Source organism: Opisthocomus hoazin, chromosome Z (genome assembly GCF_030867145.1).
Source record: "Opisthocomus hoazin isolate bOpiHoa1 chromosome Z, bOpiHoa1.hap1, whole genome shotgun sequence".
Lineage (NCBI taxonomy): Eukaryota > Metazoa > Chordata > Aves > Opisthocomiformes > Opisthocomidae > Opisthocomus > Opisthocomus hoazin.
Genome location: NC_134454.1, coordinates 87778707 through 87793512, shown reverse-complemented (window position 1 = coordinate 87793512; position 14806 = coordinate 87778707). Strand labels below are relative to the sequence as shown.

Sequence of the window (14806 nt, the reverse complement as noted above, 5' to 3'; positions counted from 1 at the left end):
TTTGGATTGTGAAATCAGGGTAGGCAGTTCCTGTCCGAGCCTATATTCCTTGTTTACCTGAAACTCCCGTATTTCAGGTTCAAAGGGAATTTCTCACCCTGGAGGTAGTCGCTGTCGGATGGGGCCCCAATTTCATTTCGGTGCCACTCTCTAGCTCTCGAGCAATTTACACCACTTGGGTATTTCACAGAAAAAATCCAGTTCTGAGCAGGCTGTTTTCCCTGGAACTGGGCCACGTGGAAGACTGTCATGAAAGCATTTCTTGTTGGGCTTAACACTTGCAAAAAGGTATTAAAAAAAAAAATCCCAACCCTACACTTAGACAAACGAGGACTTCTCAATTATCTGTTTTAATGCACTGGCTCTACTAATTCATAAATTATCGGGTACGAAGGGCTATCCCTACTGTCTAGACTACTCGCCTGAGTAACTCAGCCCAGCAAGACTCCCTGAGTCCAGACAGGTTTAAACCAGCTGGAGCTCATCCTCTGAATACCACCAAAACCTCACTTTGAAGCTATTATTGACAGAGCAACCACCACAACCAGTGGTTAATTACTCTACCTGGATCATTACCGGTGAAAAATGATGCTTTGTTTCTCACTTCCATGCTCCCAGCAGAACCTTCGGCTCATCCTGTATCTTTGAGAGACTCCAGAAACCATGATCAAAACCGTTTTTTCCCCCCATGCAGGTATTTTGTGACCAAGTCAGTCCAGGCTTCTAGATATAAAAGCTATTACTCGTCTGCAATTGTCCTGGTGTTTTTTTAGAGCATCTTTTAATTATTTGCAGGCATCTTCTCAGTTCCCTCTTAAGCGCATCATAGGGGTGTATCATACTGAGCGCAAAACGCTGTCAGATGGAGGTAAAACGCTCAGATAGAAAGAAGCATCCAAGAATTTGTCATTTCCAATGAGAATCTGTATTGGATTTGAGGACAAGAAGTCGAAAACCTGTTCTTGAAAGCAGGCTGTTGCACAATGGAACTACAATCCCCTACGTGTAAAATGTCAGAGCTTTATCAAGAGCTGGCATGGCAGAAACCCGATCATTGAATTATTTTTCTTTTTTTTTTGATGCCAAGCTGTAGGTCAGCGTGAGGAACAGCGAACTTGAACAACCCATCATAAATGTGGGAATCTTCTTTTTACCAGAGGCTGATCACAGTCTCTGACCGGACAAAATTCCTGTTACAGAATCACAGAATGGTCGGGGTTGGAAGGGACCTCTGTGGGTCACCCAGTCCAACCACCCTGCTGAAGCAGGGTCACCCAGAGCAGGCTGAACAGGACCGTGCCCAGGCGGGTCTTGAACATCTCCAGAGAAGGAGACTCCACAGCCTCCCTGGGCAGCCTGGGCCAGGGCTCCGTCACCCTCAGAGGGAAGAAGTTCTTCCTCATCTTCAGCTGGAACTTCCTCTGCTTCAGTTTGTGCCCTTTGCCCCTTGTCCTGTCTCTGGGCACCACTGAAAAGAGTCTGGCCCCGTCCTCCTGACACCCACCCTGCAGATATTTAGAAGCATTTCTAAGGTCCCCTCTCAGCCTTCTCTTCTCCAGGCTGAACAAGCCCAGCTCCCTCAGCCTTTCCTCGTAGGAGAGATGCTCCAGTCCCCTCATCATCCTCGTAGCCCTGCGCTGGACTCTCTCCAGCAGCTCCTCATTTTTCTTGAACTGGGGAGCCCAGCACTGGACACAGGACTGCAGATGGGGCCTCACCAGGGCAGAGTAGAGGGGGAGGAGAACCTCCCTCGACCTGCTGGCCACACTCCTCTTAATGCACCCCAGGATCCCATTGGGCTTCTTGGCAGCCAGGGCACACTGCTGGCTCATGTCAACCTGTTGTCCCATTAGCACCAGTGGAAACTGTCTTTGGAAAAGGAGGGTGAAAAGCATTGGCTGGTATCCCACCACCCGTGAGGACATGGCTAACGTTGGAGGGAGAGGAATCGGCTCCGCGACGCGTCTGGCCAGGCCGCTGCCATAAATACAGAAAGATACATAAATGATGGTAAGGTTACGACCCGGCCCATTAAAAAGGAAGGAACTCCCAAGATTACACCCCTACCTGCTAGCAATAGGAAATACAGAAGCTGGTGATCTTCCTCTTGCTTTGCCTGCTGCATTCCCAGCCCCTTTACAACTATTTCCTTCTGCCAGAAAGGGTTTTGGTAGTTTTTTTGTCTTTTATTTTAATTGAGGAATGGTGGGTTCCTCCTGCTGGTGAACTGGTCTGGGCCAGCAGCTGATGCTGATGGAGGGCGCAGCGCTGCGTTGCGACTGCCATGTGAGCCGCCCAACATCAGGAGCTGATCAGTCCCCCCCTAAAGCCAGGGATTAGCTTGGCAACATTAGGACTGAAATGCTGATTTTTTTTTTTTTTTTAGTGATGGAGACCCCATCCTTCTCCAGCCACCCTGGCCGTAGGTGTTACGATGGTGTCTATGCCATACGTTTGGGCATCCAGGAGGCAGTGGATCCACGCGTGGGACGTACCCCGAGGTCTACAGGCACATCAGGACCACCGGTTGCAACCAAAAGTAGCTGTCTCCATCTCCACCCTGGACTCCAGAGGTTCCTGGAGGAGGAATCTTAGGGTAACAGGCACCCCTATTTCCCACGTCAGCCCTGGCTCTTTACGCGTTCCCGTTATTTGGTCCAGAGCTTGCCATAGCCGACTACAACTAAAACATGGCAGTTCATGCATTTGGCAAATGTCCTTACTTGAAATAAAGAGAATTTTGACTTATGTGACTGAAACTGGAAAGGGGATACCAGCTGTGTTGTCCATAGGTGCTTACCTTTAAAATGTTCCAGCAAAGCTGCTCTACTTTCTGTTTCCGTATAGAAAAATCCCTTCTTCGGGGCTGACGCATCAAAACAAGTCTGAAAATATGTATTTACTGTTTCAGACATCCAAAACACAGAAGCACGTGGACGATGCAAATGAAGGTGGAGTTGCACATAAGGTGGTGCGTTAGGTTGTATGTTTTACATAACTTTTGAGCCTCCCACCCTGCAAGATCTTGAAGAGCTCCACGGAGTACGTGCAGATCCCAAAGGCATTGGGATCTCTGGTTTGGACTGCTGGAGGAAGCTGCCGCTCTCTTCCTCAGCATAATATGCCCCAGCAAAAGGGATTTGCAGGCTTTCTTTTCTCTGTAAAGCCAAATATTGCATCTGCCCCTTCCCATCTCCCCTCCAACAGACCCACATCCCCTCGGTCTGGTTGGCGGCTCTGCAATGGCGTCATGTTCTGCTGCGCCGCAGTCCCCAGCTCCTGGGTCATCCCCTCCCAGACTGCCTGACCTAAATCCCTTTCCTCTCACCTCCCGCTCGTAAATCCCACCGGCGACGTTCGGCAGGAGCTGGGCTGACCCTCGGCCCCCGCTGGTGACGGGGCACTGCCATCACGGGTTATCTGGGGGACGAAGATGTAGGTGCGACACGGATTAGTGGGCACCATGTGGCTGTGAGTGACCGCTGGAGATGCCACCAAGGGCAGGCACCACTCCTTATGCCTGTCGCGGCTGTGGGACACTGGATATGCTTTGGCAGCAGCTCTTGCACCCCGACACTGGCCCACGTTCGTTCTGCCCTTCCCCGCAGCGCACTAGGTCCTGCCTGATCCCTGCACTCTGTATGTTCCTCTTTGACCAACATTGTTACACCCGTGTTTTATGTTCAAAATAGCAAATTACGGTGAGGTTATAGCGATTTAACATATATTTTAGTATCTGTGATTTCCTTTACGCAGGCATAAGGGAGTCTAGGTAAGGAGACCGCCCCGTGTTTAACCCCTCTCTAGCTAGAAAACCTCAGCAACACAACATTTGTGTGGCCGAACCATAAAGCTAACAGAATTTCAGCTAGCGAAGCACATTTTGAGGAGCTACTGGAGGGAGTCCAGTGGAGGGCTATGATTATGATGAGGATACAGGAGCACCTCTCCTGCGAGGAGAGGCTGAGGGAGCTGGGCTTGTTCAGCCTGGAGAAGAGAAGGCTGAGAAGGGACCTTAGAAATGTCTACAAATATCTGAAGGGTGGGTGTCAGGAGGATGGGGCCAGACTCTTTCCAGTGGTGCCCAGTGACAGGACAAGGGGCAACGGGCACAAACTGAAGCAGAGGAAGTTCCAGCTGAAGATGAGGAAGAACTTCTTCCCTCTGAGGGTGACGGAGCCCTGGCCCAGGCTGCCCAGGGAGGTTGTGGAGTCTCCTTCTCTGGAGATATTCATGACCCACCTGGACAAGGTCCTGTGCAGCCTGCTGTAGGTGACCCTGCTTCTGCAGGGGTTTGGACTGGGTGACTCACAGAGGTCCCTTCCAACCCCGACCATTCTGTGATTCTGTGATATGGAAATCCAGGCGTGTGTGAGTACTTTGATGAATTTTGGGTACCACGACCGAAGGAGTCCCCCGAGCCAGCGCCTGTGCCTGCCATAGCTACTGACGGACCACTTGATTTTGATGGACCAACCCCCAGGGCTTGAGAAAGGAGGGTTTAAGGGTTTGCGGGTCCATCTCACCAGGCTTTTTTTCCTCATTTATTCTTGCAGTGAATCTCATTGCAACAGATGCAACCGTGGCGTGGCTGATGGCTCCCAGGAGCACCAGCACTGGAATGGTGAATTTTGGCTTGCGACGGTGGGTGAGAAGAGCGAGGGCGTGAGGTCCTCGTCTCCCTGTGACCTGCTGCTCAAGGCTGCTGGGAGAAGAGTTTACTTTGTGGACCTGAGGTCTCGTAGCTTGAATCCACCGTGTTGATGTGAGCTGCTGGAGCAGAAGGAGTCCTCGGGTACAGCCCAAATGGCGTCGTAACCCAGACTTTGAACGTCGCTTGAGAGCTCTGCTCTGAAAATAATGCATAAAAATAGCAGCAGGGCCGCAAGCTTAGCTATTCCTCATGCGCACAAAAGGATGGGAGAGTGCCAGGAGCCTGCCTCTGCCCTGCCCACAGCCTGGCTTGTTCTCTCCTACCTCCCCTGAACGGCTTGAAAAAGAGACACATCGCCCCAAAAGAGCAAAGCCTGTTTGTTCTTGACCCTCGCCTCTGAAAGGGTATGAAGAGGGATCAGCTCTGTTTGTTTGAACCCGGTAATGATGTCAGGAAAAGAGGTTTATTCCCACCCCCCAAGAGTCTGGTTTTCTCCCCTTTGTTGGAAGCGCCTTTGGTGAGCCTCACACCCTGGTGCTGTTAGCAAAACAATTAGGTGAACAGTGCCTTGGCTCCAACTGTCTGTCAAAGCCTGAATTGCAATGCAAATAAACTCGGGTCGAGCTCTTCAAAGACAGCTGGGTACGGGAAAGGTCCCCAGAAACCTCCGGGAGACCTGAGGTCCCACACCAGTGGGCCCGGTGGGACTTTACACGCGGGACCTCCTGAGGGATGCGACACGTTATAGAAATCATTATAGAAATGCAATATATCGTACAAATATTTTCCATACTTAAAGGGGGAATTGTAAGAAAGATGGGTGCAGGCTTTTTAGCAGGGCCTGTTGCGATAGGACGAGGGGCGATGGCCTTAAACTAAAAGAGGGAAGATTCAGACTGGATATAAGGAAGAAATTTTTTATGCTGAGGGTGGTGAAACCCTGGCAGAGGTTGCCCAGAGAGGTGGTCGATGCCCCATCCCTGGGAACATTGCAGGCCAGGTTGGACGGGGCTCTGAGCAACCTGATGTGGGTGAAGATGTCCCTGCTCATGGCAGGGGGTTTGGACTAGACGGCCTTCAAAGGTCCCTTCCCACCCGAACCATTCTCTGATTCTGTGATTCAAACAGATTTTATTCCTTCTCTGGGGTTAGCAGCGACCCCAGGACATTTTGGGACAGGTTTCTGGTCCACAGCAGGGGATCACCCCCCTTTCAGAGCATCTCCCCAACCCAGATACCATGCGCGTTTTGATCCACTTCATTATGCTTATTTCTGTGTTTTCCATATGGGCACATACATATGGTCTGTTTAAAGAAGTTTGCAGGGTTAATTAGAAAGCAGTTCTTAATCAGTTCTTTAAGATTTAGCACTTCTGGAGTAGTTTTCACCTGCGGAGATGAGAAAGAGAGGTGAGCGCTGCTGTATAGACCGGCAACCAGAGGTCCCTACTCGGAGGGGAAAGGGATGTGCCCAAGGCCAGCTAGAGAACCTATGGCAGGGCCCAAAAATATATATATTATTAACTGCTGGACCCCATTCCTATTCTCCGCCCCTTCACGCCATGCTTTTTTTGTCGCTCTGTTCATGACGAGAAAGTAATCGCTAGTCATCAAGTCATCGGCGAGACGAGAGGAACTGAGAGGGAGGGAGAAAAAACACACCCTGCTAAAGACATCAATCTCATTTATAACCGCCTGGAAAGTTTTTAAAATTTAAAAAGTATAAGGCATGTATTAATGGGCATGTCCAGTGTGTCTTTCACCAGCAGATACGGGAATAAGAAGGAATGCTCTTCCCCCCCCTCCTATCTTTCCCCCTCCCCCTCTTTTTTTTTCCTCCCCCCTATCGATTTTCCTCCATCATGGTGGAAAAGGGATCGAGGTTCTCCAAGGAACTGAGGAAATTGGCCTCGGTGTACGTGGGGTCACTCCGGAGCCTGGTGACCAAGATGTCAAACTAAAAACATTACCACATTTCCCTGTTTCGGGGTGCGGAAGCGACCATTTTAAAAGCAATGGGATTTTTTTTCGGCGAGTGCAGCAGACCCCCCCCCGATGGCGATGCTGTTCTGCATTGGCACCCTCCTGTGTCACCCCAAGGCCCGGTGGCTGCGCCCTGCTCCCCCACCCTCCGAAACAGCCTCGCCTGCAGCATCCGAACTGGACGGGCCATTTAATTTAAACTTGTGCCGTTAATGATTTGGAGGTGAAGCGAGGAGTCCATCCCCTTCCTCAGACTCCAGTTCCATAACAAACCTTCCTAAATTATTCTTTCAGATGCCAGCAAACAGTTTCCCCTCCTCAGTTTTTTCATACTCTTTATCACAAAGCAGATTTTGGGATGCCCAGGCAGCCTTTGGGCCCTGCAAAGTCCAGCTTTGGGATGTCCAGGCAGCTGTCCTGCCCCAAAAAGCCTGGCTTTGACATGCCCAGGTGGGCAAAGCCTGGCTTTGGGATACCCAGGCGACCGTCCTGACCTGCAAAGCCCGGCTTTGGGATGCCCAGGTGGGCAAAGGTCGGCTCTGGGATGCCCAGGCAACAATCCTACCCCACAAAGCCCAGCTCTGGGATGTCCAGGCGGGCAAAGCTCGGCTTTGGGATCCCCGGGTGGCCGTCTTGCCCTGCAAAGCCTGGCTTTGGGATGCCCAGGTAGGCAAAGCTTGGCTTCAGGATGCTCAGGCGGCCATCCTGCCCCCAAAGCCCAGCTTTGGGATGCCCATGCGTGCCAAGCTCGGCTTCGGGATGCTCAGGTGGCCGTCCTGCCTGGCAAAGCCCGGCTTTGGGACGCCCAGGTGGCCGTCCTACCCCACAATGCCCGGCTTTGGGATGCCCGGGCGGCCATCCTGGCCTGCAAAGCCCAGCTTTGGGATGCCCACACAGGCAAAGGTCGGCTTTGGCATGTCCAGGCGGCCGTCCTACCCCGCAAAGCCCAGCTTTGGGATGCCCAGGTGGCCGTCCTGGCCTGCAAAGCCCAGCTTTGGGATGCCCAGGTGGCCGTCCTGCTCTGCAAAGCCCAGCTTTGGGATGCCCAGGTGGGCAAAGCCTGGCTTTGGGATGCCCAGGTGGCCATCCTGTCCTGCAAAGCCCAGCTTTGGTCTCCCCAAGCTGCACAGCCTCTTGGTGGCTCAGTTTCCCCATCCTCCACGGGTTCTCGCCGGCAGAATTCGAAGGGGGGGGGGGGGGGGGGAAGAGGAGGATCTCTGGAGTACCCCGGGTGCCAGAAATTACTACTGCTAGTAGTACCCGTAGCAAGAATAGGCATAGTGCGACGCGCTCGTCATTCCTGCTCCTCGCTTACGTGAGAATTGGGCAGTAGACTTACCCCCCCTCATGAAATGTGTTCACTCTCTTTGGCGACAGGTGCTGTAAAAATTCAAAATATTATCAGCGTTATTGTGCTGTGCCCTCTTTCGATGCCAAAAATCATGTATATATATATATATATATATTTATTATTTTTTTGATGGGTGGGTGGGGGTTTAATACTTCTTTACCGCGAGCCGCAGCCTCCCCGGCACACCCAGGGGTGCGGTGCTGGGGGGGGGGGAGGGGGGGGCAGCGCTCCCCGACCCGGGGGGGTGTGTATGTGTGTCCCCCCCATTCCAGGGGCAGCACCCCCACGATGGGGGGGGGGGGGGGGCCCAAACCTTTCAGCAACCCGAGCCGCTGCTTGCGCAAGGCGGTTTGAGCTAGGTAGAATACATGTATATATATATTTATGATTTTTTTTTTATTTTTATGGTGGTTTTTTTTTTTCCCCCCGGAGCGACACGGTGTCTAGACGCCCACGTGACGGGGCCGCGCCGCTGCGCACTGAGAGCAGCGGGGGGGGGTTGTGGGGGGGGTGGGGACACGGAGAGGGGGGGGGGGACACACGACACAGCGAAGGGGGGGGGGACACGGGAGGGCGCAGGCACCGCGCCGCCGCCGGCTCCGCTCCCGGGGCTCCCCCCCCTGCAGCGGGGGTGGAGGGGGGGGGAAGGACGGAGGCGGTGGTGCGGGGAGGGAGCGGAGGGGAGGAGAGGAAAAAAAAAAAAGAGGAGGAGGAGGAGGAGGAGGAGGGGAAGGAAGGCAGGAAGGAGGAGAGAGGAGGAGGAAAAAAAAAAAAAGGCAAAAAAAAAAAAGCAAGGCGGCGAGGCAGACGCGCTGGCAGCGGGGAGAGGGTCGCCGCGGGCTGCCCCCGCACCCCCGTAAGCACCGCGCGGAGCGGAGCGGGGGGGGGGGGGGAGGAGGAGGAGGAGGGCACGCGGAGCCCCGCTTTCTTATTTATTTTCCTTTTTTTTTGCTTTTCTTTTCGTAGAAGCGGCCGGATCAGGAGTCTCCCCGCGTGTGGATTAAAACCTTTGGGAAGAAGGAGGAAAAAAAGAAAAAATAACTCGAACTCCCCCTCCCCAAAACCCCCCCTCCCCCGAACCCCGCATCAGGACGACTTGGGCTTTCAAAGGGGATACAACGCTCTGGATGCGCTGCTGCTGCTGCTCTTTCGCGACAGATGCTTAAACCGGTCCCGACCTCCGAATCTTAGGGTTGGTGCTTTGCTTTTTTAAAATATTTCTTTTTTTTAGAAAGGCATCGTTTTGGCTTTTTTTTTTTTTTTTTGCGGGGGGGGTTTTTTGCTGTTTTTTTTTTTTTTCCTGAGGTCTGCCCCGCGTCGCATCAGTCCCTATCCCCCCCCCCCCGGGCCCCCCTGGCCAGCCGTGCCGGGTTGATGGGAGCTGCGGCCCCCGGCAGGCCGAGGCTCCCCCGCGGCCCCAGCCCCGCTCCGCACCCGCGCAGGGCGGCGCGGCGCCGGCGAGCCCAGCCCGCCCCCCCCCGCCCCATGCGCCGCCGACTCTAGACGGGGCTGCTTTTTTTGTATTTTATTTTTCTTTTCTTTTTTGGGCAAAGCCAGAGCGGCCGGCGGCTCCCCCCATCCTCCCTCCCTTCCCTTCCCCCCCTTTTTAATTTATTTTCCCTCCCCCTTTTATTTTTATTTTTTTAAGTTTTTTTTTTTTTTTTTAAATCGTCGTTGTTTTCTCGCCGCGGGGAGAGGCGCAGCCCCCCCCCCCCCCCCCCCCCCCCCCCCGGGAGGCGGCGGGACCCCCGGCCCCAGCGCGGAGACTGGCGCATGCCACAGCCCGCCTCGGCCCCGCCGCCGCCGCCGCCTTCCCCCCGCCGCCCGCCGCCGCCGCCCGCCGCTGCCCGCCGCCGCGTCTCGGCTCCCGGCCCCTTCATGCGCGGCGGACGACATGCCCGTTCCGTAGCCGGGGGCCCCTCCTCTCGTCCCGCATGTTCAGGACCAAACGCTCGGTGCTCGTCCGGCGGCTCTGGCGGAGCCGTGCGCCCGGCGGCGGGGAGGAGGAGGAGGAGGCGGCGGCGGGAGGCGAACCCGGCGAGGCGGCGGCGGCCGAGGCCTGGTCGCATGTCTGCGGCGGGGGGCGCGGGTGCTGCCCGGGCAAGGCGGGCCGAGGCGGGCGGGCGGCCGGGCCCGCCGAGGGGGAGCTGAAGGCGCTGACCCACGCCGTGCTGAAGCGGCTGAAGGAGCGGCAGCTGGAGGGGCTGCTCCGCGCCGTGGAGTCCCGCGGCGGGGTGCGGACCCCCTGCCTCCTCCTGCCCGCCAAGGCCGACTCCCGGCTGGGCCAGCACTGGTACCCGCTGCCGGTGCTGCTGTGCAAGGTGTTCCGCTGGCCCGACCTCCGCCACTGCTCCGAGGTGAAGCGCCTGCCTTGCTGCGAGTCCTACGGCGGGGCTCAGCCCGAGCTCGCCTGCTGCAACCCGCACCACCTCAGCCGGCTCTGCGAGCTAGGTAGGCGGCGGGGAGGGGGGGGGGAACCACGACGCGGCGAGGGGGGGGGGGGGGGGTCGGCTCGGGTACCCCAGCTCAACTTCCATTTCCCACCGGGGATTCGAAAATCCCAACGCCGATCTTTGTGGCGCGGTTTTTCTGTGTTGTGTTATTTAGGGGAAAAGGCGGGGGGGGGGGGGGGTCGGCTGTTCTGTTTGGGGTCGCGCGGTCTGTTCGCCCCCCCCCCTTCCCCCCCCCGCTCGGGATGGGGGGGGCCGCGGCTCCGGCTCCCGGCCGGGGAGGCCCCGCTCCGGCGGCCCGGGCGGCAGATAGCAGGGAGACTGGCGCCAGACGGCCCCTTTTGTTTATCTGACAGCTAAATATCAAGGCAATCACCGCCTCGCTGCCCTGCCTCCAACCCCCAGAGCTAAGACAAACAGTTTGGCTAAAAGAATGCCACTGTTATCATAAGTTCCTATCTTTTTTTTTTTTTTTCTTTTTCCTTTCCTCTTTCTCATGGCTCTGCCTTTATTTTCTCTCTGCTTTTCTAATTCCAGAGTCTCCCCCTCCGCCCTACTCCAGATACCCGATGGATTTTCTCAAACCAACTGGTAAGTGGACTTTTTGCAATATGCAGCCTCCAGATTTTTTTTTTTTTTATTATTATTATTATTTTTTTTTTTTTAATTTTTATAAACCATCCCCTTTCTCAATGGGGGAAACATCTCCTGCCTTTGGCACGCGGCGATGCGTTTCGGTTTTTGGGCTGCTTGCGTGCCTCCCCGCCTTCCGACGGAAGAACGAACGTTAGAATATCGAAGCCACCCTCCGCGCAGAGCGAGGTGTCGAGGCCCTGGCAGCAAACCCCGGGAGGGATCGCGCCCGGGGTGAATTTGGGGGGTTTGGGGCGGGATGCGGCGCGGCTCTGCCCAGCATCTGCCCCACGGCTGGGGATCCAGTGAGCCTCGACAGATGGAGGTGGTGGAAACCCTTCTCCGTTTCACGGCAGCCTGATCCCACCTTGTCAGGTTGAAAAAATGAGGAAAGGGGGTTGGAAAGTGTGTGTGTGTGTGTGTTTTTCCCCCGTTTTTTTTTTTTTAGCATCGCTATGCATGCCTGTTGCTGGTAATTGAGTGTCAGGGTGCCAGGGGAGAAGCCCATCTGAGGCTGGCACCAGCTCTCTTGCGGTCGTCTGCGTAAACTCTTGGTTGGCAGTGAGCTTGCCGGGTGCGAGATAAATCGGGCTGGATGGAGGAGGAGAGGTGGGGAGACTCATAAACCCGGGGGGAGCTTGGGGAGGAGCGGCTCCCGGCTCCCCGAGGATCAGGGGGCTCGGGTCAGGTCTCGGCGGTCGCATCCCTTGGTCGCAGCAGGCAGGAGGGGCACGGCGGTGCGGGGAGGCACAGATAAATGCATTTCTGAAGACCACATTTTCTTTTGGGGGGGTTGTGTGGGCAAAAAGAGCAGGTTTTTTTGTTAAATTGCTGCGCTTCAGTTTCTCGGGGCTTAAAGGAACCCTGAACTTGAGGTTGCGTGGGACACGTGGGGTACCGTTGTGGGGTCCCATCCTGCCCACTGCTCCCTTGCAGCCTGGACGGCTGTTTTTCCCCTCCAAGAAACGCTAATAACTCTTTGGATGCCTTGTGGAAATAAGCAGAGCTGTTGAACAAACAACTGGCTTGGAGAGCATGACGTATTTTGCCTCGGCGTGAAAAAACAGGAGATAAAAACTCATGAATGGACGAGGGATAACGGGTGTAAGGCTCAGCATCCCGAGCACGTGCTGGGGTGCAGGCAGCCTGCGCCGGACTCTTGAGGGTCTGCGAAGCTTGGCGGGTTTGGTTGAGGTTGGCGTCTTTTCGACTGCATCCCTGCAGCGTGCTCCCCCAGATATTTCTGTTTGTGCTTTTGTTGCCTTGCTTCCCACCCAGCGATGATCCCAGCGTGGGATGCGACGGGGTTGGGAGGTGCGGGAGAGCAGGGTTAACGCTTGCCTTCGGTTTCCTGTAAGGATGTTGGGATCAATCTATTAGCAGGGTTTAAACTTCCAATCTGCCTCTGCCAGGACCTCCTTTTCAGCTGAGCTGAGTGATGTATTTATTCATTAGCAAGTGTTGACATAAGGTAGCGAGATGTGTGTAAACAGAAAAGCCGCAGAACATGAATGTGCCATTTCGAAAGGAAAAGTTATTCCTATCGGCCAATAGGAAGTGATTAACGCTGCCCATCGGAAACGCCGAAACAACTGGGTTACTCACCGAAAAGTCCTCCTTTTTCAAAGGAAAAAAATCCGTTTGGCAACTGAACTCTTGACTAGCGGGGCCGCGACAGGCATGAGCAGAGCCTGGAAGTCTGTTGTTGCAGGTGGATTTTGCAAGCTCAGGGTTTCTCGGCGTTTCCTCCGCGGAGGAACCGAGGGTTTCCCGTCCTGGCGTTGGAGCCGTCTCCTGCGGCGTTTTCCCAGTTGTCTGTTGAGGGTTGTTCGCCATGGGCTGGTTAGATGGGAGAGGGACAGTAGATGATGATGGGAAGGGGTGAAGCCTTTTTACCTGGCTGATGCTCACCAGCCATCTTCTGCCCTGGGACCTTGGGTGGGAACGGTCCCTCCATTTAAACTTGGGCAACCTCATCTGCCAACGGAGCGCGGAACGTGCGTCCAGCAGGAAAGTTCTGCTTTTCCATCAAGTGTGATGGTGATAATAACAATATTATTGTTATTATGACTGAATCAAGTGCTTCATATGGACAGGCAGATGGGAATACCTGGACCAGCGTGGGCGCTGGCAGTGCTCTTGGTCATAGATTTGTAGGATGCTTTGGGTGGGAAGGGAGCTTTGAAGGCCATCTGGTCCAACCCCCCTGCCATGAGCAGGGACATCTTCACCGAGATCAGGTTGCTCAGAGCCCCGTCCAGCCTGGCCTGGAATGTTTCCAGGGATGGGGCATCTCCCACCTCTCTGGGCAACCTGGGCCAGGGCCTCCTCACCCTCAGCGTAAATAATTTCTTCCTGACATCTAGTCTGAATCTCCCCTCCTTTAGTTTAAAACCGTTATGGTGGGGATTAGATTTTTTTTTTCTTGGACACTGAGGTAGGCTGGCCGGAAGAAAGCAGGGATGGACAGGGAACTTGGGGCTCTGCTGCGGGCAGTGAGATGCCACCTCAGTAGGTGTGTTGGTAGGGCGGAGCTGGTGTTGGCATACTTGCCGTAGAGTGGAAAGATCTGCCCTTGACAGCCGGGCTACCTACAGGAAGGCTGTAGGCCCAGGCTGGCTTGCTCGTTCATCAAGGAGAGGACTTCCCTTCTTCCTTACATGGGACAGTTGCAGGGATGGGTGATGGTGGCTTGCACGGGGCCGGGCTCACCCTACGATCCTGGAGCTGTGTGGGAGCTCAGCATCCCCCGTGTCCCTGCAGGAGCTGCTGCTTGCGACTGTGTTGGAAGCGGGGTGGATGGTGATGGCCCCAAATAATTCAAGCAGATATTTTGACCCATCATTATGTGGGACAAGGGGCTGCAAGTGGCTGTCCATTGTGCTCTCGGGTGGCTGGTCGTGGTGGTGCCAGAGCATCCACTGAAATGTGGCTGCAGAGCTGAATGCTCTCCTGTGGGATCAACTTGGAGGTTTGGCAGCTTCCAGGAAATGCTCGGCACCTTACAAGGTTGGGCTGGTGGCCACCAGGAGTAGTTGTATGTCTCCACGATGGTTTTATGTTGCAGGAAGGCAGTTTTCGGAGGAGATTCACATGCAATAAGCTTGATCCTGCCTCTGATCCTATGACCTTTCTGATGCTGAAAACAAGAGCCCAGGTGCTCCCTACTAGCGAGAGCCCTTGGCAGGTCCATGGGTGGTGGGAAGAGTGCAAGGATGAAACCACCCACGTGGAGAACAGAGAGCCAAAGAGGGTCCTGTTTTTGGGCTTATCCCACACCTGACTGTCACACTTGGTCCGGAGTCGAGGTGCATCAGTTCTGTGGCCTCTAGAGACTTCAGAGGGTCATTAGTTGATGAAGGGAACTGGCTGTTGGGTGATGGGGCATGGGAACGGAGCTGATGGCTGTGAAGATGTTGTGAAAGCACATCACCCCATTGCTAGGGTCATGCGTTTTAGGCAGGGATAGGATTCTCCCCTGCCATCCTGTCCAATGTGCCAGCAGAGGACCTGGTCACGTATGATCCCTAGAGTACAACAACATGGAAAGGCCAAATTATGGCCAGTTTATCCCACGGGGCCTCATCAGGGAGCTGGAACTGGGGGCAGAGGGAGCCCAGCGGAGGGCAGGGGGATCCGGCCCGCGTTCGGAAGGCGTCTAACCCAAGCAGTTGAAGCCGTCTCAGGGAAAGGACAGGGGGAATCTTCTGTCTGGCCTAGAAAGGGTTAAATAGA

The 14806-nt window shown here is 54.9% G+C and overlaps 1 protein-coding gene across 3 annotated transcripts in view; it reads left to right on the top strand.

Annotated features, from left to right (window-relative positions):
- The first annotated feature begins 9823 nt into the window (after positions 1–9823).
- LOC142358921 (mothers against decapentaplegic homolog 7-like) overlaps positions 9824–14806 on the top strand; it is a 28397-nt gene continuing 23414 nt past the window's right edge. For all 3 annotated transcript variants that reach the window (XM_075411617.1, XM_075411616.1, XM_075411615.1), the window contains exons 1-2: positions 9824–10439; positions 10976–11029. In XM_075411617.1, the coding sequence (XP_075267732.1) occupies positions 9923–10439; positions 10976–11029 (571 nt within the window). In that variant the 5' untranslated portion in view covers positions 9824–9922. The remainder of the gene's footprint in view (positions 10440–10975; positions 11030–14806) is intronic.